This window comes from Macrobrachium nipponense, chromosome 2, assembly GCF_015104395.2.
Source record: "Macrobrachium nipponense isolate FS-2020 chromosome 2, ASM1510439v2, whole genome shotgun sequence".
NCBI lineage: Eukaryota > Metazoa > Arthropoda > Malacostraca > Decapoda > Palaemonidae > Macrobrachium > Macrobrachium nipponense.
This window is the reverse complement of record NC_087201.1, coordinates 44,524,298-44,551,612: the sequence shown is the minus strand read 5'-3', so window position 1 is coordinate 44,551,612 and position 27,315 is coordinate 44,524,298. Positions and strand designations below refer to the sequence as shown.

Genomic DNA, 27,315 nt, shown 5'->3' with positions numbered 1-27,315 from the left:
TGAATTAATATAGAAAATTTGCCCAGAATATCATTTGCACTAAACTGGTGTGACATAAATGTACTCGAAATGAAATAATTCATTGCTCTTCAGGCTCTATATTTCAGGGGCTGGTATACAAAAGAATGATTTTTTTCAATTTCATGCTTCTTGCATGCCATATCTAGGATATAAAAATGCAAAATTAATTCTTCCATCTTTTCTTATCCTACATTATTTAATATCCTAATGGTTACACAAAAAACAATATCGATGTTAAATTGAACACTTTAAAAAGCATAAAAAATATCATAGACCAAATAACTGCTGTGTGAGTGAGAAAATGTGATGATACGGGAGTGGCAACATCTCCCGTATGTGACGCTTAAAAGGTTGATAATTAAAAATACATTTTATATAAGTAACATACCCACTAATTACATAGCTAAGAGTTTCACTCACTCGGCACTTAAAATTTTGAAATCCGGGTGTCGCCCTAGTTTGTTTTGAGTAAGTGACAAGACCCCGCCCACTTTTGGGGTATAGAGAGGAACAACTTAGCAAAGAGCTCACTTTGTTTCTGCTGGCTGATGGCTGTACACCAGTTGTTAGCAGCAGCTTAAATTTTGGAATTCATACTTTCCTGGTTGTTTTCTCATCACAGGCTTCTGTTTAGTACACCATTTACATGTGTATTTTATGCCCAACGCTCCACACAACATGACAACCAGTATTGCTAACAATGTCATAATGGATGGGAATATGTAATGATCAAGAATCAAGAAATAGTCTTACTCAGGAACAGTAGTCACTTCCCATGTTTCCGGCAGTTACAACTCTGTGGACATGCAGATAATGCATGAAGATACATGTGCTGTAATTGTATATCCTCCTGCTGAGGACAGAGAACCATGAGGACAAATCCTGCACGAGGAGTTGAGGAGTTGGATATCTTTTCAGCAGAAACGACTTCATCGGGTTTCTTAAAGAAGAGGAATTTAAGGGTATGAATGGAGGACCTGAAATCCGTTTGAGGACCACATCCAAATTCTAGGCAACTAATGATGATTTCTCTTACTTCGATGTGTCCAGTGATATTATAAAGTTCCTGATATCCTGGTTAGTAGATATATTCACTCCTCTGTGTTTGAACATAGAGTTCAACATAGCCCTGTACCCTTAATAGTAGAGGTGGCTAATCCATGCGACGGCTTCAAAAACAGTGGTTTTAGAAGATGAGATACAATGTTTCCAACACCAGTCTCTAAAAACTGCCCACTTTACCAGGAGACTGCAATTACCTCAGCATCTTTTCTTGAAAAGACTTTTGCTCTGACAAGCTCCTGGACAGTCTGAAGCCTGTCAGAGTGAGACTGGACAAATTTTGGTGATAGGGGTAAAAATGAGGCTCTCTGAGAAGACCAATGGTGTGCAGGTGAGTTCACTAACTCCGGGCACTCGAACACTGAATGCTTGAACACTGACCGCTCGAACTCAACTGAATGCTCAGACACTGGGTGCTTGGACCCTTGGTGCTTAGGCAGTAGTCGCTCAGGCGCTGGATGTTCCAACACTGGGGGTTCGGACTCTGAATGCTTGAAAACTAGGCGCTCATACACTGAACGCTCAGACACTTAGGGGCTTGGTCACTAATGGGCGCTCGGATACTTGACTTTCATAAACTGGGTGCTTATGCACTGAGTGCTTGGACACTGCAGAGACATGCTGAGCTTGACTGGGAGATCGCCAAAAACTGCATGAAGGGTGAGGACTGAAATTCTCTACGCCTTGTTTGAGCATAGCAGGTAGTCATTTTCCAACGAGGTGCCATGCCTTTTCAATGGCCTGGAGGCGTTCAGAAAACGCAGACTACGCCCTTTCATCTCATGAGAGTGAAAATCACTGGAAGATAACATATGCACATCCAAAAGGATGCCTTTCCAGTGGTGGTCCTTCGAGTCCCTGGAGCATACAACAGGTTTGTCTGTGGAAGCAACTACCAGTGGGCAAGCCCCACCAACCTCTCTTGGACTGCCAGTTTGCTATCTCCCAGGTGAGTGAGGGGAGCTGAGCAGCAACCTTGGTCTAGGAGTATCAGTGGACCTAGTAGCCACCTGCCTCTAAAGACACTGCACTTGCACCAACACTACTAAACTTGTCCATCAGGACTCTTACTGAATTGCCTTTTTGGTAAACGGTAATCATGAGAAGCTCAAATTTCTTGTCAACTCAAACCTCGAGGCTGGTAATGGCATCAGGTTCAGAAATATGAGAGCCAGGGAGCGGATTAGCGTGAAAAGTTGGAGGACTTAAGAGAGGAGAAAGCAGTAACAAGTGTTGATGTGACAGGTAAATCAACAACACCCTTAGGAAAAATAGGTTGACTAGAAGGAGCCCTAGCTTTGGCTCTGGCAGCTGCCTTTCTCTGTCTGTCACGTTGTAGTTTCTCTAAATGTGCATTTAATACTTTCCATTTCCCTAAATCCCAGTCGTTACATTCAGTGCAACTAATGTCTGGTGAACATACTTGTTCACGAGAAGCACAGCAAACCGTATGACTGTCATATTTGGCTGATGCAAGTCTAGTCTTACAGCCCTCACTACAAAATCGGATACTACTAGATATACTAGGATCTGACATAATAATAAAATTGTTAAGTCACAGTCAGTAATCAAAATCAGGACGCTAACTAAGCTGATGAAAAGAGTGTTACCAAAGGCACTGAATACTTCACCAAATGAAGATTGCCAAATGAAGATATCACAACCATCTGGTAAATTACAATATCTGAGAGCTGCTGAAAAAACATGTATTGTCGTTAACCAGCAGAAATGAATTGCGCTCTTTAGCTATGTTGTACCTATTCCTCTCTGGAAGTGGACGGGGTCATTATCCGCACCAAAGAAAAAGAATGCTACCAGGTTTTTTTGAATCTCGAACTGCCATGTTAGTGGATACTAATCGCTATGTAATTATTTGGTAAGTTACTTATATAAAATTTATGTTATGGAAGAAAATTTGTGCTATGCATAGTACTATAATAGTACCAATCTATGGTGAGGGTTTTGTTGGGTCGAAAGTCATTTACGTGCGTTGCCAAACATCCATTCTAAGGAAAATTTTATGGAATATAGGTCGTTGTTATATGCCATACCTGAAGGGAATTACTATGAAATATTTGCTAAACATGGTTTTTACGTATACAGTTGTTAATGATCAACATTCTTAAGTTTTTCAATATCATATTTGAGAAACGTGGCAGACATGTTGCCACATCTACAATCTCGATTCTCAGGTCAAGTATCGAAATCTGTATCTATCAGTCAAGAACAATATACCCTTCGTTAATCTCTTAAGAATGGTCAAATCTTATAAGCTGGGGTCCTTTATGGTGAAGGTAAGGATTAGCGGATGTAAATATAGTTGGCGCTCAAACACGTGTGTGTTTGTGTGTGATTAAATGCTTAAAAGATGTTTGTTATCGAACTTTTCTATACATTGAGAAATTTGGGGTCAAGTGAAAAGTTTCATAGCGAAACGAAACGATTTTAAGATGGCAAACCTATCGGAACTTCCTAAAGAAGCTCTGGATACTGTGACACCTGAAAATTGGGAAAAGGCCATAAGACATGCCGAGCAATTGCAAGTGGAAGATGCAGCAAAAGATATCTTGATTGATTCAATTATTGTAATTCTTGATCTTCTGATGAGGAATCTTGTGATGAGAAGTCCTCTTAAAGCATCCCTCTCTCTCTCGTCTTTTTACGCTGTTCTGTACTGTTCTCTTTGAAAACCATTGTCAATGCATGCATCACGAGGTTAAATAAATTGTATCATTATCTTTCTTATTTATTAGATATACTGTATTTATTACTTGAATGTTTCTAAAATAAAGAAATGATTAATGTATGAAATTTATCATATCCATGTTTTCCTCTTTAGTTTTCTCTCATGTAGGTTGTTAATAAATAAGTTAATTGAAGAATAAAAAGAACTGTTTCATATCTGAAGTTTTAATGCCAATACACACTATCTGAATAAAGGAAAAATAAACTTATACCAGCGAACCCTTCTAAGACAATTAGAGTGGCCATTCCCCTTTCACCAGACTCTGAAAGGAGGATAATCTGTACAGGACAGAGGTTAAGACCTAAGGGTAATGTTTCCCTCGGGTGATTAGTAAGAAATACAGAGCTTTGACTTTGGCCGCCTCTACAAAGAACTTGAAGATATGGCAACGCGTGTTTTCGCTTTCAGACACGCCCAAACCCTCACCTTAGATTGGTACTACTATAGTATATGTAGTGCATCTGCTCAGCCAAAGTAGTGTCTATATGAGTTTGGCTTTTGAAGTGAAATTAGACACCATAGCAAATTACTAGTGATGGACAAGGTATCAACATTATTGCTAGGACACTAAAACCTGCCCAGTGATCAAGAAGAAGAAAAATGCTGTTCCTGCAACAGGACTGCTTGTATTTTCTAATCTATGGCCATAAGGAGGATCACCAAAATGTAAGACACAATCATCATGGAGGTGAGAAACTTATCAACTGAGTCCGGGGCATGAAAAGAAGGAATTCTAGCGTTTCTACCAAATGATCATGATGAAGGCATTATCTTTATTGACCTCAAAGAATAATTGGAAGACCTGATTACAAAGAAACCATTGCAGGTCATGTGTGATGTGAGGCCTTTAGAAAGCCAAAATCTTGCTGGGAGAAGCTTGGTCTTTTTATTTGAATGCTACCAAGATGTTTCCAGAGATCCCAAGGAAGTGTGTTTTTGTTTTGGAGGGCCTTTCCGGGTAAAAATAATGAGGTTCCATCATAGTTTTAAGTAATGGTTATCATGTACTATATGACATAACGTCTATCTGTGAATTCTGAATTAGTTTTCATGAAGATCTAAATTTCATTGTTTTATCGTGCACTTTACCAACATGATAAGTAACACATTTCAGAAATGATTTGGACTTATTTACATTTGCTTTAATTTACAATCTGTTAAAATTGTAACTATTAAAATTCTGTCCTTGCAAATTTAGCAAGCCTTGTTGTGTATTGGCATATAATGTATACTTCATCACACCATGACAAATACCAAAAGAGCTCAGTAAGAGCATATACTTTATTCATTAAAGGTCCACATTCTCTGACCACTGTCCTGAAAATTTTAGGTCACACAAGACTGGGCAAAAAAATAAAGAAGCAAGTGTGTTCTCTACATTGAAGATTATCTATTGTAGTTTGTTTAGTTTAGTCACAAAAAATTATTTCTGCACATGCCAGAATCACATTTGAAACTTCAGAATTATTCGTCAAAATATCTTTTTGTACATGAACTTCCCTGACAGATATATACTTAGCTATAGTCTCCGACGTTCCCGACAGAATTTCAAATCTCGCGGCACACGCGACAGGTAGGTCAGGTGGTCTACCTTACCCGCCGCTGGGTGGCGGATGTACGAACCACTCCCGTAAGCTTGTCAGATTTTTCTCTGTCGCGGGAACGATAACAACTGTTGTCGGTTCCTCTCGATAGTTTTTCGATTCTCGCTTGCCTGGAGTTAATTTGGACTTCTTTTGGTGACGTATTCGCTTTGTTTGGCTTGGCATACGCTGATTGTGGACCGGTTTGATTTTGATTTTGATTTTCTTTAACGATGTCTGACCTAGATTCGGTAGTTAAAACTTCGGTTTTGTTTAGGGTTTGCGTGAATGAAGGATGTAAGGTGAGGTTGCCGAAAGCTTCGGTAGACCCCCACACGGTTTGCATGAAATGCAGGGGGAATGAATGTTCTTTTGCTAACCCTTGTAGTGAATGTAAGGGATTGAATGAAGAAGAATATAAGGCTCTCTCTTCTTATGTTAGGAAGTTGGAACGTGATAGAGTGCGTAAGGCTTCCTCTAGAAGTTCTAGTAGATCTAGAATGAGTGAGTTGGATGTGGATCCTAATACTAACGTAGAATTAGAACCTTCTTCCCAAGTTGCAGCCCCTGCTCCCCGCACCGAAGCCGAAGATTCGCCTTCGGAGGCGGCAGCTCTGAGAGCCACGATTCGTTCTATGGATCAGAAGATTCGTCAGTTGGAAGGTAAGGAGAGTGTTAGTGATCAGTGCAGTGTCCCCAGTGTTGTAGAGGGTGCGTCTGACCGGCTCCTTAGTGCCTCTAGGCCTAGACCTCTTCCAGACTCCCAGTTCCAGTGGAGTAGGAAAGTCGAAAGCCGCAAGAGGGCTAGGGAGAACCCCCACCGGTCAGGCGTCCCCCTCGGCAGATCCTGAAGTACGCTCCCAGGCTGCCTCGGATCGCTACAAGAAGGAGCTACTACGCCAATGCTTCTCCTATTCGTCGTCTCCCTCTCCGAAGAGAGGTTGGAACTCCCCGGATGCGTCGCGCCCGTTGAAGAGGGCTTGGAAGGCTCCCTGCAGTCCTTTGGCTTCTAGTCCGGAGGTTTTCCCGGAAGAATCGTCGGTGGAGGCGAAGAAACCCAAGAAATCCTGTGATCGTTCTTCTTCTCGCGCTCCGCGCTCGGCGCCTGCTTCCGAGGAAGAACAACAAGATTCGCCTACGAGAGTACTCGCGGGACTTCAAGCTCAGATCACGGCGCTAGCAGACTCTCTAGCAGTTAGATCACGTAGGAAGAAGGACGTTTCTCTTCCGATCAAGAGATCTAGGCGCCGCTCTTCAGAGGATCGTTCTCCTCGTTTTAGGCGTTCTCCTTCATATGGGGAGGTTTCGTATGAAGGTAGGGGCTCGCGTGAGCGCCCTCGCTCGCCTGGCTCTCTTTCGACTTCAAGGCGCCAAACATCGGTAGGACGCTCTATGGAGAAAGAAGTTTTTTCTCCAGATTGGATTCCCGCTTCCGGTAAGCGCACTGCACCTGCTCATCACGCTATTTCTTCAACTCCCTCGCGTGAGATCTCAGCAGCCTCAAGATTCTAGAAGGCGCCCATATACAAGTAGGCGTTCTTCGTCCAGATGTCACTCTCCTCGAGTGTCGGATCGTGACTTCTCTCCTGACAGGCATCAAGAGTCTGGTAGGAGTCGTGTGCATGATAGACGGCCTGCTGTTAGCCGCTCCCCGCAAGGTAGGCGCCAAGAGCCTACTGCACATCGATCTCCTAGTAGGCGCTCGTCTCTTTTAAGGCGTCATACTCCTGATTATTCTCCTCGGGGCAGACAACAAGAGTCTTTCAAGCGCCCTTCTCCGTCCGTGTAGGCGCTCTCCCGCTTCTAGGCGCACTTCTCCTGACCGTTTGTCTCTTGGTAGACAACAGAAATCTCGGAAGCGCCCTTCTCCAAGTAGGCGCTTGTTAGCTTTGAAGCGCCCTTCTCCTGAATGTTACCCTCTTGTTAGACGTCAAGAGTCTCGCAAGCAGCCTTCTCCTAGTAGGCGCATTTCGCCTTCCAGTCGAACTTCCGTTGATCGTACGCAACTGGACAGGTATGGAGAGCCGCGCAAGCGCTCTGCTCTCGATAGGCGCTCTTCTCCTGGCAGCCGCTCGCCTCGGGATAGGCACAAAGAGTATAGTAGGCGCTCGCCTCCTCGTAAGCGCCCTGTGGATATTTCCGAGGATTCTCGGAGTAGGAGCCCTACCTCTCCTTCGGCTGAGATTCCGTCTACCTCGAAGAGGGAGTCTCATCGTAGACATCCCAGATCTTCTCTTCGTTCTCCAGTGGATGTGAACTCTTCTAAGAGAGGGCGTTCTCCAACCTCTCGCTCAACTCCTACTAGGATCCCTTCGTCACCTAAGGATCTTCCGCGCTCGCCTCGACAAGACGTCCTAGAAGGTTCGGATGAGGAACCGAACACTTCTGCTGCTGTGTCTTCTTACAAGAAGCTTACAGAGCTACTTTTGCAAGTTTTTGGGGATTCCCTTTCTCCTACGGCTCCTCCTTCTCCTCACTCACTTTTTTCAACGGCGAAGACAGCGAAGAGTTCTTCTTGTGTGAGGATGAAGCCAACTCTTTCTATGAAGAAGGCACTGAGGAGTTTTGGTTCCTGGATGGCTTCCAAAGAAGAAGCGGGGAAAACGATGTTCGCTTTTCCTCCTTCGAAGTTATCAGGACGCGCTGGTTTCTGGTACGAAACAGGAGAGTCCTTAGGATTGGGTCTACCGTCTTCGGCTGATTCGGATTTTTCGGCGCTGGTAGATTCGACAAGGAGAACTGCCCTTAACTCTGCTAAGACGACTTGGGCAATGAATGAATTGGATCACATGCTCAAAGGCATGTTTAGAGTGCTAGAAGTATTTAACTTCCTTGATTGGTCGTTGGGAGTCCTAGCCAAGAAAATTGAAGTGCCAGAGTCAATTTCGCCAGAAGATCTTATGTGTGTTTTGTCTTGTATAGACAAGTCGGTAAGAGACGGAGCGAGTGAAATCGCCTCCCTGTATGGGGCCGGGAGTTGGATGTAAGCGCCCTGAACTTCTTCGTAGAAAAGAAGAAGTTCACGATGGAAACGCCTTCATCAGTGCTGGCAGCACTTCGTCCAGGGGACTGGGCGGTTTCCTTGGATTTACAGGACGCTTACTTCCACGTACCGATCCATCCTTCCTCGAGGAAGTTTCTCAGATTCATGATGGGGGGGAAAATTTTTCAGTTCAGGGCTCTGTGTTTCGGCCTCTCGACGGCCCCTCAAGTGTTCACGGGGATTTTGAGGAATGTGGCTCAATGGCTTCATTTGAAAGGGGTGAGGATATCCATGTACCTCGACGATTGGCTAATAAGGGCCAATTCAGAAGATCGTTGTTTGAAGGACTTACAAGTAACTTTAGAATTGACGAAGGCTTTGGGACTTCTCGTCAATTTCAAGAAGTCGTCACTAATTCCCGAGCAAGAGTGTGTGTATCTCGGGATACAGATGAACTCTCTGAGTTTTCGGGCTTTTCCCTCGCAGGAAAGGATAGCCCGAGGATTCGAGAGAGTAACAACCTTCTTAGGGAAAGAAGTATGCACAGTGAGGGAGTGGATGAGTCTGCTGGGGACGCTCTCCTCGCTGGAGCAATTCGTTTCCTTAGGAAGGTTGCACCTGAGACCGCTCCAATTCTTTCTTCATCGGAATTGGAGTCGTCGTTCTCAGGATTTGACGTTCTCCCTGTCGTTATCCCAGGACATCAAGAAACATCTCTTATGGTGGACAGATCCCAACCTCTTTGCGAAGGGACTGTCTCTTCAATCACAGACCCCCAACCTGGTGTTGTTCTCCGACGCGTCGGACACGGGGTGGGGTGCAACTCTGGGAACCAGCGAAGTGTCAGGTACCTGGGTGGGGGACCAGGTAGCCTGGCACATCAACAGAAAGGAGTTGATGGCTGTGTGGTTGGCTCTGAAGGCTTTCGAGCCCAAAGTCAGAAGATCGGTAGTGCAGGTCAACACGGACAACACTACAGCTCTGGCATATATCAGGAAACAGGGGGGGACGCATTCCTTCTCCCTGTACGAGACAGCAAGAAACCTTCTTCTGTGGGCAGAAGAAAGAGGAATCAAGCTTCTCACCAGGTTCGTGCAGGGAGAAAGGAATGTAAGAGCAGATCTCCTCAGCAGGAAAGATCAGGTCCTTCCCACAGAGTGGACCCTTCATCTGGATGTATGCCAGAGCCTGTGGAAGTTATGGGGCAGGCCACACATAGACCTCTTTGCCACGTCAAAGAACAAGAGGCTGGATCCTTACTGCTCTCCGATATCGGATCCAGAGGCATTAGCAATAGATGCTCTTCTTCTAGACTGGAACGGACTCGACGTCTACGCGTTTCCCCCCTTCAAGATCCTGGGGCTAACCATCAAGAAGTTCGTAGAGTCCGATTCAACGAGAATGACCTTAATCGCTCCCTTTTGGCCGGCCCAAGAATGGTTCACAGAGGTACTGGAATGGTTGGTGGACCTTCCAAGATCGCTCCCGCTAAGGAGCGATCTACTCAGACAACCCCACTTCGACAGGTACCACAAAAATCTCCTCGCTCTCAGTCTGACTGGCTTCAGACTGTCCAAAGTTTGGTCAGAGCGAAAGGCTTTTCAGCAACAGCTGCTAAAGCAATCGCAAGAGCGAGGAGACCTTCCACCTTGCGTGTATACCAGTCAAAGTGGGATGTCTTCAGACGTTGGTGCAAGAGGAAGAACATTTCCTCTTCCAGTACCTCTGTGACCCAAATTGCGGATTTCCTTATTTTCCTCAAAGAAGAATGTCATCTGGTTGTGTCAACTATTAAGGGATACCGCAGTATGTTGGCGGCGGTATTTCGGCATAGAGGCTTAAAGATATCCGATGATAAGGACTTGCATGATCTTATTAGATCATTGAAACCATTAAGCGTCCTCATGTGGTACCAAACTGGAATCTAGACGTAGTTCTACAATTCCTTGGATCGTCTAGATTCGAACCTCCTAGCTTAGCCTCTTTCAAGGATCTGACGAAGAAGGCTGTCTTCCTTTTGGCCCTAGCTACAGCTAAGAGAGTGAGTGAGCTCCAAGCTATTGAGGGCAATGTAGGGTTTAAGGAAGATTCTATGGTGTGTTCGTTTCTTCCAAATTTCCTTGCAAAGAATGAAAACCCATCACGGCCTTGGCCCAGGAGCTTTGAAGTTCGTAGTTTATCTTTTCTAGTAGGGGAAGAGCCTGAAAGAACTCTTTGCCCTATGAGAATTATGAAGTATTTCCTTAAGAGGAGGAACAACTTAAGGCTAATCAAGATGTGCTTTGGTGCTCTGTAAAGGACCCCACTCGGCCCATGTCGAAGAATGCTCTTTCCTTTTTTCTGAGAAGCCTTATTACAGAGGCATGTTGCTTGTAAGGAAGAACATTTTAAACTACTGAAAGTGAAAGCTCACGAGGTGAGAGCCATCGCAACTTCGCTTGCATTCAGAAAAAATATGTCTGTGCGGAACTTGATGGAGGCGACTTTTTGGAGATGCCAATCGGTTTTCGCAAACCACTACCTACGTGATGTAAAAATCACATATGATAAATGCTTCGCCTTGGGTCCTTTCGTATCGGCGGATTCGGTGCTGGGGCAGGGAGCTGAAACTTATCCTGTGTAAATTTTTTATATGTTACCCCATATTTTATATTGTTGTTTTTTGGTTGTCTGAAAGAGGTTGCAGGAGGCACCTCTTTTTGTCGTAATATTAACCCTTTGTATTTTGGTTAGGTGGTCTGGTGGGTTTTGGCTCCTTGCACAGGTAGTGGTAAGGATCTGTTAGGTAAGCGGACAAGGTCCCTCTAACAGCATCCGACTTGGATTCTACCACAATAGGGGATCACATATCCCAGTGGTAGATCCGAGAGTTTCAGCATCAGGTCACGTCCTAGCTGTAGCTCTCCAGGCAATGCAGACTCAGAGATAGTATCTATGAAGTCTTCATCCTGAAAAGGTGAGAACCAAGGTTTTTATATCCTACAACATTAGTTGTTTCCCGTCTTACCTGTATTATTGAGCTGTCTCTTACCCTCCACCAAGGGTGCCAATCAGCTAAGTATATATCTGTCAGGGAAGTTCATGTACAAAAATGATATTGTTCAACTACAATAAAGTTTTGTACATACTTACCTGGCAGATATATACGATTAATGGCCCACCCAGCCTCCCCTCAGGAGACAGGTGGAAGAGAAAAATCTGACAAGCTTACGGGAGTGGTTCGTACATCCGCCACCCAGCGGCGGGTAAGGTAGACCACCTGACCTACCTGTCGCGTGTGCCGCGAGATTTGAAATTCTGTCGGGAACGTCGGAGACTATAGCTAAGTATATATCTGCCAGGTAAGTATGTACAAAACTTTATTGTAGTTTAACAATATCATTTTACAATAAATTGGGTAATTGTCCCAAGAATCGTGAGTGCTTAGTTTTTTGGTAAACATCAAGGAAATTGACTGATATATTAGCAAAAGCTGTCATGCATGACAAAATTAAGATTAAATATACTGTAAAGACTTTTATGATGAGTGAAAAATTTTTATGGTAGAGTAGATTAGAGTTGATTATTTTATGATTAAAAATTAACACCCTTATTTCTTGATTTCCCTTTGTTTATGGTAAATGATACTGAGGTGTGAAAGTGATACTACTGCATATGAATTACTTCAGAATGTCTAGTTAACTAATGGTGTGAAGAGTTTGTAATTAATTGATCGTATCTTAACAGCCATGCATGGTCGAAAGTCAACCATTCAGCTGTTACTTTCAAGAGGTAATTATGCTGCAGATGAAGCTGATGCATGTGGCAACACTCCACTAATGGAAGCTCTTCGTATGGGCCATGTGGAAATTGCAGAAATGCTTATTTCTGATCACCAAGCTAGTCTTTTTGCAAAAGACAAAACAGGAAGAATGGGGCTCCATATTGCAGCTGAAGCTGGCCAGTTAGAAGTTGTTCAACTTCTTATGGAGAAGTACAGTGTTGACGTGAATCTTCTGTCTGATACAGGTAAAGTATTGCTTTGTGCAAGACTAATTGTAGGATGGGTTTTTTTGGGATAGTGATATGTAGTACCTTTTTAACTGTAGATTTCTGGTGAATTATAAATATGTAGTAGTTTTTGTATGGAAAGTAATTGAAATGCCACCTATTTTACGAGAACATTTTACCATTAAAATATCAAATTAATTATGATATTTTAATCTGCTTTTGTCCATTACAATTTGAGTGATTGTTCAGGATATTTGATTGTGGCAACAGTAAGCACCTGAGAAATAAAATAGTTACATTTCTACATTGCCAATTATACATTGATTCTACATAAAAGAAGGTAGGAACTTTGAGATTACACATTATTTGGAATGAATATTACCTACTGTTAAAGTTTGCTTATATCTTCGCACCATTAGGTGTGATCAGCATTCAAAATAAAACAAAATTACGCATGGCTAACCCACTAGGACTGTCTCTGTAATCATTTGTTTCCCACCAGATTGCATTGGAGTGTTTACATTCTTGTCAGAATTCTTCATGCCATGTCCTTAGTATACAGATGGTGTGAATCAGCGTTAACAATAATTTTGATGATTTCTGGCTAATTTTCTCCTGTACGGTATTGTGCTTGTTTTCTGTTTCTCCATTATGTCATCTACAACAAACAGAGATGGCAGCATTAGGCTGTATAAGAAAGAGTTTGTGGCAACTGAATGTTTTGGTTTTGCATGATGGCCACGTGTTAGCTAAGCCTTTGAGGCACGAGTGTAGTTTTCTTGATGTGAAGGTAATGAGTAACCTGATGAGAAGGAAAATTTCTGAAGTATCAGAAGATGCTAGAGGCCGATAGATAATGTAGACTATAAGTTTGTCTTACGGTGTTGCTTCTCCTCCTCCTCCTCCATTAGCCTACCTAGTAGCTTAGGTTAATTCCTCTCTCTGCGCCTCAGTGTCGTGGTTGACATGGTCTTGGCCTGCTACCTCAGTGGCCACGAGTTCACTTCTCAGGCATTCCACTGAGGTGTGAGAGATGTGTATTTCTAGTGATAGAAGATCAATGTTGATGTGGTTCAGAAGTCTTGTAAAGCCGTTGGTCCTGTTGCTGAATAACCATTGGTTCCATGCAATGTAAAAACACCCCACAAACAAACAAAATTCCTCTCTGACTCCTGTTCTGCTGTCTTTTGCTCCCTATGTGGTTCAGGAGAAAAATTATAGGTCATAATGGAGAAATATTCCTTTATGGTTTAAATTTGACCACATATATTAGGGCAAGATGTCCCCCATCCCCCCCACAGTGATTAACCTTTTTTTGGTTTCCCCATGCTAGAGAGAAATTGTCAAAGCTTTGGTGTCTGTATGTAGCCAGCCCGCTAGACTCCCCTGGGTCCGTTGGTCTTCTCCAAAGACAAGGAACCAGGGTGTGTATTGAGACCAAGGTTTGTGCCCTTCTCCGTCTCGCAACCGTTTTCCGGATCGAATTTGACATGTTCGCTGAAGGAGTTATAGTGAACCCCATGTATTTGCGCACTCCGGATTCGCAGACTCAAGTATTCACGGATTTCTCTCTCAAACATATACCCCTATTATTCATGGTATTTTTCTATGAGAAATAACCACAAATTCCTGTTGTTGTTTCTTTATCAATTTCATCATAAAATGCACTATTGTGATAAAACAGACGTTAAAAATCTAGTTACAAACATTTTTAGTGGATTTTAATTGAGTTTTAACTAACAAAATAGGCAGTTTTAACCATTTCTATAGGGGTTTCAACTATTCGCAGATTCTAGCTATTTGCCGGGGGATCTGGTACTCATCCCCTGTGAATACAGGGGGAACACTGTACTTGGTAGTTTAACGCTCGCGTTCACCAGCCCACATTTCATCCGTTTTGGAGAGAGTGATAGTGACATATGTGAACTTGTAGAGTTACAGTTGACCCTCGTATTCGGGGGGATAGGGACCGCAACCACCCGCAAATAGCTAAATGCATAAAACTGCTTATCTTGAAAGCTCAGATTTACATATACAGAGATTCAGTACGCAATGAACTGGCTGAGATGCAGGATCCCACAACCCCATCTCTGCAAGACCAAGTGAGGGCCCATCGAATCAGCACCAAAAGTACAGCCAATGAGCGCCAAGAAAAGTGAATGGTGCCCCTGGATGGCTGCTTTGCAAATTTTTCTTTATTTACATCATTAATATATTGCAGTACATACTGTAATATTGAAAATGAGTAAATCTTTTTTCATCATAAAAAATGTATATACAGTGGTACCTCATTTGTCAAATGGTTCTTATGTCAGACATTGCGTTTTTCAAACTAAATTTTCGAGAAAAATTTTGTATGATTTGTCAAACAAATGATTGTACTCCAAACTGACTGATTATCTTGTTTACACTGGTCACCCTGTATTCGCGGGGGATGCGTACCAGACCCTCCTGTGAATAGTTAGAACCCCCCATAAAGATGCTTAAAACCTCCTATTTTGTTAGTTAAAACTCAAGAAAAACCCACTAAAGATTTTTATATCTGGTTTTTTTAATAGTTTTATCACAAAAAGTGCAGTTTATGATGAAATTGATTAAAAAACCAGGAATTTGTGGATATTTCTCATAGAAAAATACTGCAAGTAGGCGAATTTTCCGCGAATAATGCAGGGAAATGTTCCAGAGAGAAATCCACAAATGTGCGAGTCTGCGAATCCGGAGAATGTGAATACAGGGGGGTCCACTGTACTTGTATTTGATGTCCTAGTGCACCCTACAAAAAAAACTGTATTAGCATGTTTTTTTATTTACAATATATAGTTTAATAATAACCATATTCAACAAAATGAATAAAAGAATAAAGCATTTCAATACAGGCAGTCCCCGGTTATTGGCGGACTCGGTTATCGGTGAGCCGGTTTTGTGACGCTCGTCTAGTGCCATAAAATTGGCAATTTATGGCACCATAACAGGCAGAGTTCTGGTTATCGGCGCCATAACATATATAACAGAGGCACCATAATGGTACTTAAGGCGCTGATAACCGGTTAACGGTGCCATAAGTGCCATTATGATGCCATAAATCGCTGAGTTTCGGTTAATGGTGGTTTTCGCTTATCGGCACCCCCTCGGTAACGGAACCCCCGCTGATAACCGGGGACTGCCTGTATAAAATTTAGCAGTGACGTCACAAGCAGCTGACTTGAGACTGAAGGAGGGAGTGTTGATATTTTGAGGAGAGAAGAAGATAGAGTTAAAATATTACTGTATGTATGTAAAAGCAATATCAGTTCACATAAAGAAGGGATTCACAATACATACAATAGAAAAACAATAAAAAAAAGTCTTGAGCCACTGTTTACACAGCTGACTTGAGACTGAACGAGGGAGCATTGATATGTTGAGGAGAGGAGAAGAGAGTTAAAATATTACTGTATGTATATAAAAGCAATAACAATTCACATAAAAAAGGGAATTTCACAGTACATGCAATAGAGAAACAATAAAAAATAAGTCTTAATTGAGCCAGTGTTTGGTGCACCGAGTGAGATGGTATAATTTAAGCATATTCAACAAAATAGTAAATGAAAGAACAAACTTTTCACAAAAAATTTAGCATAAACGATTAAGAAAATAATTTGTCCTTGCAGTAATGCACAGCTAATTTGAGATAGAGGGTGGGAGCATTTATATTTTTGAGGAATAATGAATGAATGATTTTAGGTTATGCGTTGTGATATTGCTGAGGCGAGAAGGAGAGGCATTAAATCTTTACTATAATATGTACATAAAAGTAGTACCAATTCACATTAAAAAATAAAATGTTTCAATAAATTTATCATAATGATTAAACATAAAAACAATTCATGATTGCCAAGTGTCTGTCTATCATTGACCAGTTGCTCAAAGGACATGAAGAAAGAAACCCTGAATACCAGCTGGAGTAAATTGTGGCTGGATTGTGTGCATGATTATACGGGCTTCTCTCCTCAGGAAATTCAACATTCGGTCATTAACCCTTAAACGCCTATTGGACGTATTTTACGTCGAGATAAATTGTCTTTTGGGTGCCGACTGGATGTAATTTACGTTGACATAAAAAAGTTTTTTTAAAAATTCGCGGAAAAATACTTATAGGCCTACCAGCCGAAAACTTTTGAATCACGCGCCTTGGGGGATGCTGGGAGTTCACGGATCAAGGTGTTGTTTTGTTGACAATCATTACGCAGGCGCACAATCGCGAATTTCTTTCTTATCGCACTAAAAAGTATCAGTGACACATCTCGGAAATTATTTTGTCACTTTGACATAATTTTTGCACCATTTTAAATTAGTTGTTACATAGAGTATTATATATGAAAATGTGTGCATTTTCATGTAGAATACAACAAAAAAATACTCATGATTGTAGCTTTTATCAGTTTTGAAATATTTTCATATAAATAACGATAAGTGCCAAAATTTCAACCTTTGGTCAACTTTGACTCTACCGAAATGGTCGAAAAACGCAATTGTAAGCTAAAACTCTTATATTTTAGTAATATTCAATCATTTACCTTCATTTTGCAACAAATTGGAAGTCTCTAGCACAATATTTCGATTTATGGTGAATTTATGAAAAAAACTTTCCTTACGTCCGCGCGGTAACTCTTCCGAAAAAATCATACGTGCGATTGTCGTAATGTTTGCACCATTTTAAATTAACCGTTACATAAAGTTTTATGCATGGAAATGTGCGAAATTTCATGCACAATACAACTAAAAACAACCCATGGTTGTAGCTTTTATCAGTTTTGAAATATTTTCATATAAAAAATGATAAGTGCCAAAATTTCAACCTTCGGTCAACTTTGACTCTACCGAAATGGTTGAAAAATGCAATTGTAAGCTAAAACTCTTATATTCTAGTAATATTCAATCATTTACCTTCATTTTGCAACAAATTGGAAGTCTCTAGCACAATATTTCGATTTATGGTGAATTTATGATAAAAAAAAACATTTTCCTTACGTCCGCATGGTAACTCTTCCGAAGAAATCATACGTGCGATTGTCGTAATGTTTGCACCATTTTAAATTAGCCGTTACATAGAGTTTTATATATGAAAATGTGTGCAATTTCATGTAGAATACAACTAAAAATAATTGAAGGTTATAGCTTTTCTCATTTTCGAAATATTTGCATATAAATCACAATAAATAGAAAAAAAACCACGTTTGGTCAACTTTGACTCTACCGAAATGATTGACAAACGCAATTGTAAGCTAAAACTCTTACAGTCTAGTAATATTCAGTCATTTCTCTTCATTTTGAAACAAATTCAAAGTCTCTAGCACAATATTTAGATTTATGGTGAATTTAAAAAAAAAACTTTCCTTCCCTCCAAGGGCGGATTCTCCGCCGCAAATCACCGAAATGCGTACGTCGCATTCATGGAATATTTGATCTGTTTCATATTAGGCGTTTCATAGAGTTTTATATATGAAAATGTGCGCAATTTTATGTAGAATACAACCAAAAATAATTGAAGGTTGTAGCTTTTCTCATTTTTTGAAATATTTGCATATAAAAAAAAATATATTAAAAAAATTCGACATTCGGTCAAATTTAACTCGTCCGAAATGGTCGAAAACTGCAATTGTAAGCTAAAACTCTTACAGTATAGTAATATTCAATCATTTATCTTCATTTTGAAAAAAATTGGAAGTCTCTAGAAAAATATTTAGATTTATGGTGATTTTTTGAAAAAAACATTTTTTTACATCCTCGCATTACGAATTCATGCATTATTTTGTGATAATATTTTCTCTGTGTTGCTTTGATTGTTTTACAATATGTTATATACCAAAATGATTGCAATTTAGTGTACAATACAATGAAAACAAAATTAACTTGTTAGCTTTAACCGTTTTGCTCACTGCACGATTTGTATTATATATGAAAATTTGTTTTCGCGCTATCATATATCACATTGTTTATATATGATAATGATATTTTTTTTCATATCTGATGGTTGATACTAAACTTCAGGCAATGACAAAAAAAGGAGTCAAAAGTGAACTCTTAATCTTGAAAACTAAGCGCGCTGTGATTTTTTGAAAAAAATATTTTTACAGCTTCGGCGCTCACTCCGAGACCCCCTAGGCATACGGGAGACGATTTTTATTATACCCCTTAGGCGTTTAAGGGTTAATAAGGCAGTCCAGTTGGCGAGGATTCTTGGTGGTGAAGGATATGATGACACCACCGAAGATGAAGTCGGCACCCTAATTGATGCCCACTCTGACCCCCTGACAGACCAGGATTTGGGAGACCCCACAAAGTCTGCCAGCGAAGACGAAGACACTCCAGGTTCAGAAGAGGAGCAGGCGCAGGAGGAGGAGGGCGGCCTGACCTTGGAACACCTGTCCCAAATTAGGAGAAGGATAAACAATGTTCAGGAGTTTGTTTCAACATAGTATCCTTACATGGAATGCACCTTAAAGTAATCAAATATCCTTTATACGTACTGCATTGGAGCCCTATAAGCAAGACCTCACCATCATGAAGAATGACAGCAACTGCCAATCACCATGTTCATTACACTTATTAAGAACGACCCTCCAACTGCCAATCACCATGTTCATCACTTGTATGAGGAAGGACCCTCCAAAGCCTCTCCGAACCCCTGAAGTAGTGCCTCCCAAATTGCCTGAAGTAGTGCCTCTTGAATCACCTGAAGAAGTGCCTCTCAAATTGCCTGAAGAAGTGTCTCCCGAAGCACCTCCTTAAAGTGAAGAGGCGCCCTGAGTGGAGATGTAACTCCTCTGCTTAGCTGTGCAATCATCTTCATCGCCATTCATCAGACTTCACAGTTAAGTCATCATTATCATCTTTAATCATCATTCATCACTGGCGAGTACCCTATTTACGTATGTTGTACTAGTATGTGTAAACTTTTTTTTAATGTTCATTCTACATATTTTTGTTCTCTCTCTCTCTCTCTCTCTCTCTCTCTCTCTCTCTCTCTCTCTCTCTCTCTCTCTCTCTCTCTCTCTCTCTCTCTCTCTCTCTCTCTCTTGATTTGCATACATACAATATACATACTACTAAGAAAACTGGACAGCTTGAATAATAACTGTGTGAAAGAAAATGTGCATGGCTGAATACTTATGGGGGAACTGGATTATTTTCACATGTACATAACTAAGTCATACAGTATGTACATATATTTTTAAACCATAAAATGTTTAAGATTTACTTTGAAATGATAATAATATTATTTCAAAGATTAACCCTTTAACGCCGATTGGACATATTAAACGTCGATATAAATTGTCTGTTGGGTGCCAATTGGATGTATGGTACGTCGATATAAAAAAGTTTTTTTTAAAATTTGCGGAAAAATAGTTATCTTTTGAATCACGCGCCTTTGGGGATGCTGGGAGCTCATGGATCAAGGCGTTGTTTTGTTTACAATCGTTACCCAGGCGCACAAGCGCGAATTTCTTTCTTCTCGCACTAAAAAGTATCCGCGACACATCTCAGAAAATGCGCCCCAGTGGCGTGGTTGATATGGTGTTTGCGTTCCACCTCGGTGGTCGCGGGTCCGATTCTCGGCCATTCCACTGAGGAGTGAGAGATGTGTATTTCTGGTGATAGAAGTTCACTCTCGACGTGGTTCGGAAGTCACATAAAGCCGTTGGTCCCGTTGCTGAATAACCACTGGTTCCATGCAACGTAAAAGCACCATACAAACAAACAAACAAACATCTCAGAAATTATTTTGTCACTTTGACCTTATTTTTGCACCATTTTATATTAGCCGTTACATGGAGTATTATATATGAAAATGTGCGCAATTTCATGTAAAATACAACTAAAAACAACTCATGGTTGTAGTTTTTATCAGTTTTGAAATATTTTCATATAAATAACGATAAGTGCCAAAATTTCAACCTTCGGTTAACTTTGAATCTACCGAAATGGTCAAAAAACGCAATGGTAAGCTAAAACTATCATATTCTAGTAATATCCAATCATTTACCTTCATTTTGCAACAAATTGGAAGTCTCTAGCACAATATTTCGATTTATGGTGAATTTATGAAAAAAAAACTTTTTCCTTACGTCCGCGCGGTAACTTCCGAAAAAATCATAAATTTTTTTGTCCGGTTGTTGTAATGTTTGCACCATTTTAAATTAGCCATTACATAAAGTTTTTATATATATGGAAATGTGCGCAATTTCATGTAGAATACAATTAAAAACAACCCATGGTTGTAGCTTTTATCAGTTTTGAAATATTTTCATATAAATAATGATAGGTGCCAAAATATCAACCTTCGGTCAACTTTAACTCGACCGAAATGAAAAAAAACGCAATTGTAAGCTAAAACTCTTACATTCTAGTAATATTCAATCATTTACCTTTATTTTGCAACAAATTGGAAGTCTCTAGCACAATATTTTGATTTATGGTGAATTTATGAAAAAAAAACATTTTCCTTACATCCGTGCGGTAACTCTTCCGAAAAAAATAAGAAATTTTTTCGTCTGATTGTCGTAATGTTTGCACCATTTTAAATTAGCCATTAAATAAAGTTTTATATATAAAAATGTGTGCAATTTCATGTAGAATACAACAAGAAACAACTCATGGTTGTAGCTTTCATCAGTTTTGAAATATTTTTATATAAATAACGATAAGTGCCAAAATTTCAACCTTCGGTCAACTTTGACTCAACCGAAATGGTCGAAAAACTCAATTGTAAGTTAAAACTATTAGATTCTAGTAATATTCAATCATTTACCTTTATTTTGTAACAAATTGGAAGTCTCTAGCACAATATTTCGATTTATGGTGAATTTATGAATAAACTTTTTCCTTACGCCCGCACGGTAACTCTTCCGAAAAAATCATAAATTTTGTTGTCCGATTGTCGTAATGTTTGCTCCATTTTAAATTAGCCGCTACATAAAGTTTTATATATGAAAATGTGTGCAATTTTATGTAGAATACAATGAAAAACAACCTATGGTTGTAGCTTTTATCAGTTTTGAAATATTTTCATATAAATAATGATAAATAGAAAAAATTCATCCTTCGGTCAAATTTAACTCGACCGAAATGGTCGAAAACTGCAATTGTAAGCTACAACACTAACAGTCTAGTAATAGTCAATCAATTACCTTCATTTTGCAACAAACGGGAAGTCTCTAGCACAATATTTTCGATTTATGGTGAATTTTTGAAAACAGCTTTTTTTTACGTCCGCGTGTTACGAATTCATGCATCATTTTGTGATAATATTTTCTCTGTGTTGCTTTGATTGTTTTACAATATGTTATATACCAAAATGATTGCAATTTAGTGTACAATACAATGAAAAAAAATTAACTCGTTAGCTTTAACCGTTCTGCTCACAGCGCGATTTGTATACAATTATATATGAAATTTTTTTTTGCGCTGTCATATATCCCAATATGTATTTATATATGATGATCATATTTTTTTTCATTTCTGATGGTTGCATACTAAACTTCAGGCAATGACAAAAAAAGGAGCCAAAAATGAACTCCTAATCTTGAAAACTGAGCGTGCTGTGATTTTTGAAAAAAAAAAAAATTCCGTTTCGGCGCTCACTCGCAAACGCCGCCGGCATACGGGAGACGATTTTTAAAATACCGCTTCGGCGTTTAAGGATTAATACACCAATTGGATAATAGTTTAATGTATATTTGATGTAGGATGGTACATTTAAGGTGTTTGAACTTTCAAGCTAGGCAGTTATAAGCATTTTTAGAGGGGGATTCTAAGTACAGTAGTACCTTGAGATACGAAATTAATCCGTTCCGAGGCGCCCTTCGTATCATGAGGTTTTCGTATCTTGGACCACATTTTACATGTAAAATGGCTAATCCGTTCCAAGCCCTCCAAAAACACCCCATTAAATTTTATAATAAAGCTAAATTGACCTATAAACAATGAAATACTACAACAATTTGGACCATTCAAGACCTAAATTAAGACTAAAAAAGGAAATGCAAAAACCTGTAAATAAAAGTGTATATTAGTGTACAAGAAATATTATTACTGTAACGTAAAATGTGGAAGCTTACCTTTCGAGTGAGGCTACGTACATACTTAACTATCCAAGGAAGATTGCTTCTGCCTACTTTTCACAATGTTCCTGTGTGAGCCTTTTCGGGGGGTGTCTTCTACAAATGATTGCACTTTATGAAAATCGGCTTTAATTTCTGCCGTTTTTTTTTTTGTATGTAATATGTACGTATGTACACTTTAAAAAATATACGTACGTACTACAACGTAACTATCCAAGGAAGATTGCTTATGCCTACGTACTTTTCACAATGTTCCTGTGTGAGCCTTTTAGGGGGGTGTCCTCTACAAATGATTGCACTTTATGAAAAGCTGCTTTAATTTCTGCCGTTTTTTTCTTCTTATTTTGATTTTTACTTTTTTTTTTTTACTTTTTTTTACTTACGTAGGTGTTTTTTTTTGTTTTTTTTGTTTTTTTTCTCTCCAGAATTTCAACTTTCTTTTTTTGCACCTCATGACTCTGTTGGCCCTGGTGTCCATCAAAACCCTGTTCAACCAAATGCTCTCTCTGCAACTGATTTGGGTACTGAATGTTCGGCTGCTGACCTTCAACATAAACTGAAGTGCCTTGATTATACGTACACTACATACTGGTATGCATGTTGTAAATGATTGGTCTGCACCCTCTGTTCAGCAGGGAGTGGAGATTCTACCAACCTTGCAAAGTTTCCAGTTATCCCATGAGAGAGACCTTGATCACTTATCCCATGTGAGGGATCTTGGTCACTTTTTTTTAAAAATATTATGTACACATTGACGATCCCGAAAACGAATACCGCGTGCGTACTATAACAATGCTGGTACTGAGTGGCCGAGCCACGCCATCACGTGTACATAGTAGATGCATGATGGGAGGGATGCTGGTCAATAGGAGAGAAGGATTTCATGGCCGCGACTAGCATCAGGAACCAATGGGAGAGCAGGAGGATGGTGGCGAGTCTACTAGTGTACTAAGATGGCGGCGCGCGACGCGATTTTCAAAATTGTTATCCGGGCAAATCTTGGACTTTCAGAAACCTTTCATATCTTGAAAACTTTTCGTATGTAGAGCCGTTAAATTTTTCGTATTGGCTTTCGTATCTCGAGTTTTTCGTAAGTTGAGCCTTTCGTATATCGAGGTACCACTGTATTCATGGATTCTAGCCAGGGGGTGCTCTGGTACACGCATCCCCCACTGTAGTGCTGCGGAATTTAAACTGTAAGTTGTAGCTGAAGCTGAGAAAACAATATTCAAGCTGCTAATGACTATAAATTATTGTGATTTGGCAAAAAGGAAAAAACTCCAATAAACTTTGATATGCCATCAAACACAACCGTAGATGAAATTGAGAGAAAAGTGTTTTAATCAAAACTACTGGCATGAAAGACATTCTACTATTGTTTTCATGCTAATATGTAAAAGACAAATACGTAAAGCTCGTATTACGATGAAATCAAGTGAAAATAGAGAACGTAATCACTTGATTTTTTTTACACAATAAACATGCTCTAACATAATCTATTAGAAAAAAATAATGAAGTTCACAATGAGGCATATTCAAGTTATATTTTGACTTTAAAACACTTTGAATAATGAAAAATGACCTTTTCCCATATAAATAAAGTATCTAGATATTCACCTTTGCTAACTAGAAGCAAGAAAAATTGCTCAGAATTGAGTAAAATATGGCGAAATAAACTTGTATTCGCCATCAGCTTTTCCAAACCAAAACATTGACCGCTACGTTTATATTTTATAATACAATATGAAAATACATACAATATTATTGGATACACTGAAGTAATGCATAACCTTTTAAAAGATTCATGGAAAAGATGCATATTCGTTATGTTTGTATTTTATAATTATACATAGCCATCAACAGCCTGACACCTTTCTGCTATGTTGATGTTGGACCAAATGTTAGGGGGAAATACCTCTTACAGTACATGTCTGATTCATGTTTTGTGTTATTCAATTTCTTTTTTACTGAATTATCATATGTCAGAATGCATTGAACTTCCAGAATTAGCTGACATTAATAATTATTATACCGTTCATGTAGAGTATACTGTGGGCTAGGCTACCGTGTATGTATACAATACGTATATACTGTAGTGTATGCTAGACTAACTCGTGTTTCTGTGATTCAATTTCTCTTTATACTGAATTAGCATAAGTCAATCTGTACTGATCCTAGAGAAGTAGTTGATATTAATAATTACTATGGTACCATGCATGTATAGAGTATACTGTGTAGTGTAGGGTAGACTTACCATGTGTGTAGATGGTACTGATTACCCTTGTGTAGGCCAGGCTATATTCGAGATATGATTTTTCCAACAAATGATGGTTTTTTTTTTTAACCAAACCCCATTGTAAGTAGGAGAATACCTTTATTATTATTATTACTGTACATTATTGTGTAATGTTCTTACAGTACTAATCTTATTATTAATACTATGTACTATTTGAAAATTAGTACTTGTATGTAAGTACTGTAAAAAATCTGTAAATATGTGAGTTTCCAGTGAATAATTTATTGATAAGCTCCACTGAAAAATCTGCGAATAAGCAAGTTTTCCTGTGAATAATTTATAGATAGGTTCCACGGAAAAATCCATGAATAAGCAAGTTTTCCTGCAAATGATTTATAGATAGGTTCCACAGAAAAATATGAGAGTAAGCAAATTTTCCTGCAAATAATTTATAGATAGGTTCCACAGAAAAATCTGCAAATAAGCAAGTTTTCTTGCAAATATTGCAAATAATGTATAGATAGATTCCACAGAAAAATCTGCAAATAAGCAAGTTTTCGTGCAAATACTTTATAGATAGGTTCCACAGAAAAATCTCCAAACAAGCAAGTTTTCCTGCGAATAATTTATAGATAGGCTTCTCAGAAAAATCTGCAAATAAGCAAGTTTTCCGGCAAATGATTTATATAGATAGGTTCCACAGAAAATTCTGCGAATAAGAGTCTGTGAATTGTGAGTCAGTGAATATTGGGGGTTGACTTTATTTAGCGCTACTGCATTATTTCTTTACCTCATTTTGTTCTAGGGAAAACTTTGTTATTGTAGACCAACCCAGCAGAAAAGGGCAAGGTCTTCAGTCAGATTGTCTCCTTTTCCCAGGTTTGTCAGAAGTTGTGGAACCTTTTGGAAGACCCAAACACCAATCTGTTTGTGACTGCCCAAAACACTACTGCCTCAGTTTACTGCCATCTATGTCAGGATCCTCAGGCACTATCCATTAATGCCTTCCTTCAAGAATGGCTGAATCTAGACCTCTCTGCCTTTCTTCTGTTTGCTTCTTTGAGGAAATTTGTGAGCTTTGCAGAACACAAGGATGACATTGGTAGCTCGTTGGTGGCCCCAAAGAGAATGGTTCCCCTAACTTCCTTTCCTGGTGGTAGATATTACTTGTCTTCTTCTATTGGAAAGATCTTTTCAGACAGTCTTATTTGAGAAGATTTCATCAAACCTCCACATCCTTTATCTGACTATTTGGAGATTGTCATTGTCTGTTTGGAGCTAAGGGCATTTCTAGAATGGCCAAGGAAGCAATCCTTAAAGCCCTCCACTGGTATACATACTTGTGTATCAATAACAGTGGTCAGTTTATTGATCTTGGTGTTTGTCCAGGGTGTTATCCAGCACTAATTTACTCACTGTATAGCTTGATTCAAGTTGTGCCAGTATCTCGGGTAGGCAAAGCAGTTTTCTGTCACAGCGATCAAAGGATACCATGTGACATTGCATTCAGTTTGAAGAGGCTTTCTATCTTTTGTGTTGGAAATTTGAATCTTCCTATCATGGTTTACGATCAAATTTAGACATAGTCTTCCAAATCTTTACATAACCTCAGTTTGAGCCTTTTGATAAGACATCGCTAATAGAGTGTTACCAAGCTTCAAGCCCTTTTTTGTATCTGGGCTTTGGTCCAGTGGCAACCTCTCTATTTTCTTTCATTGCTTAGAGAAAAGATATAGAAGTGAGAGCCTTTCCCAGATTGTGACAGTGTTTAATTTAATTAATTTTGTAGGCAATGAAGAAATAGCTGACTTATATCCACTTAGAACTGTTAATGGGTTTACTTGGACAGATATAAACCTATAAGAGGAGGAGTTAAGTATTTTTCTGTGGTGTTAGGGGACCAAATACTCCTAAATCCAAGAATGCCTAAGTCAGTGCACACATAGTTGATTCCTGAGTGTCTACCATTTTTTTAAAATAATCCTCTTGGATTCCATACCATGAGCATGTCCTTATTTCTTTTAAAACCTTTTGTTAGAGAAGGTTGTCATGCAGCTGAGGGGAGATGTAATTGTTGTTGACTCATATTATTTGTGAAATGTTTAAATTTAGCATGAGGTGTAAACCCTTACTCCTATTGTTGCAGTGGGGATGCTTTCTCCTGAACCAAATATGATAGTAACCTTGTCTTAAACCAGATACGATAGCAACCTTGTCTTCTTTTTAATTGTTAGTTATTATGAAATTCTGCTATTGAATTTTAGGAACATGATAATACACATGGGTGTATAGGAGTGCATTTTCATATATGAAAATGGTAGTTGTCTTTAGTTTTGGACTGTTGGTTATGGGCTGTCGACTCGGGCACAGGAGTCTCTAGTACTCTTAGAGATAGTCCTTTTATCGCTGTAAGCATCCTCTGACAAGTCTCGCTGCGAAGGACTTACACCCTGTTGTGGTTCAAACATCTGGTGATGGTACTTGCCAGTAAGGATCACAAAACAGGCAGGAATGTTGAGAAGTTTCTTTCCCTCATTAAGTTTGGTAGTCAGCTAGCTCTAACAGTAAGAAAGATTCATTCCAAATAAGGA

At 39.5% G+C, this 27,315-nt stretch overlaps 1 protein-coding gene across 2 annotated transcripts in view; it reads left to right on the top strand.

Annotated features, from left to right (window-relative positions):
* Positions 1 to 27,315, top strand: part of LOC135220549 (ankyrin repeat domain-containing protein 16-like) — a 103,808-nt gene that overhangs the window by 59,503 nt on the left and 16,990 nt on the right. For both annotated transcript variants that reach the window (XM_064257741.1, XM_064257740.1), the window contains exon 5: positions 12,122 to 12,403. In XM_064257741.1, coding sequence (XP_064113811.1) covers positions 12,122 to 12,403 — 282 coding nt within the window. The remainder of the gene's footprint in view (positions 1 to 12,121; positions 12,404 to 27,315) is intronic.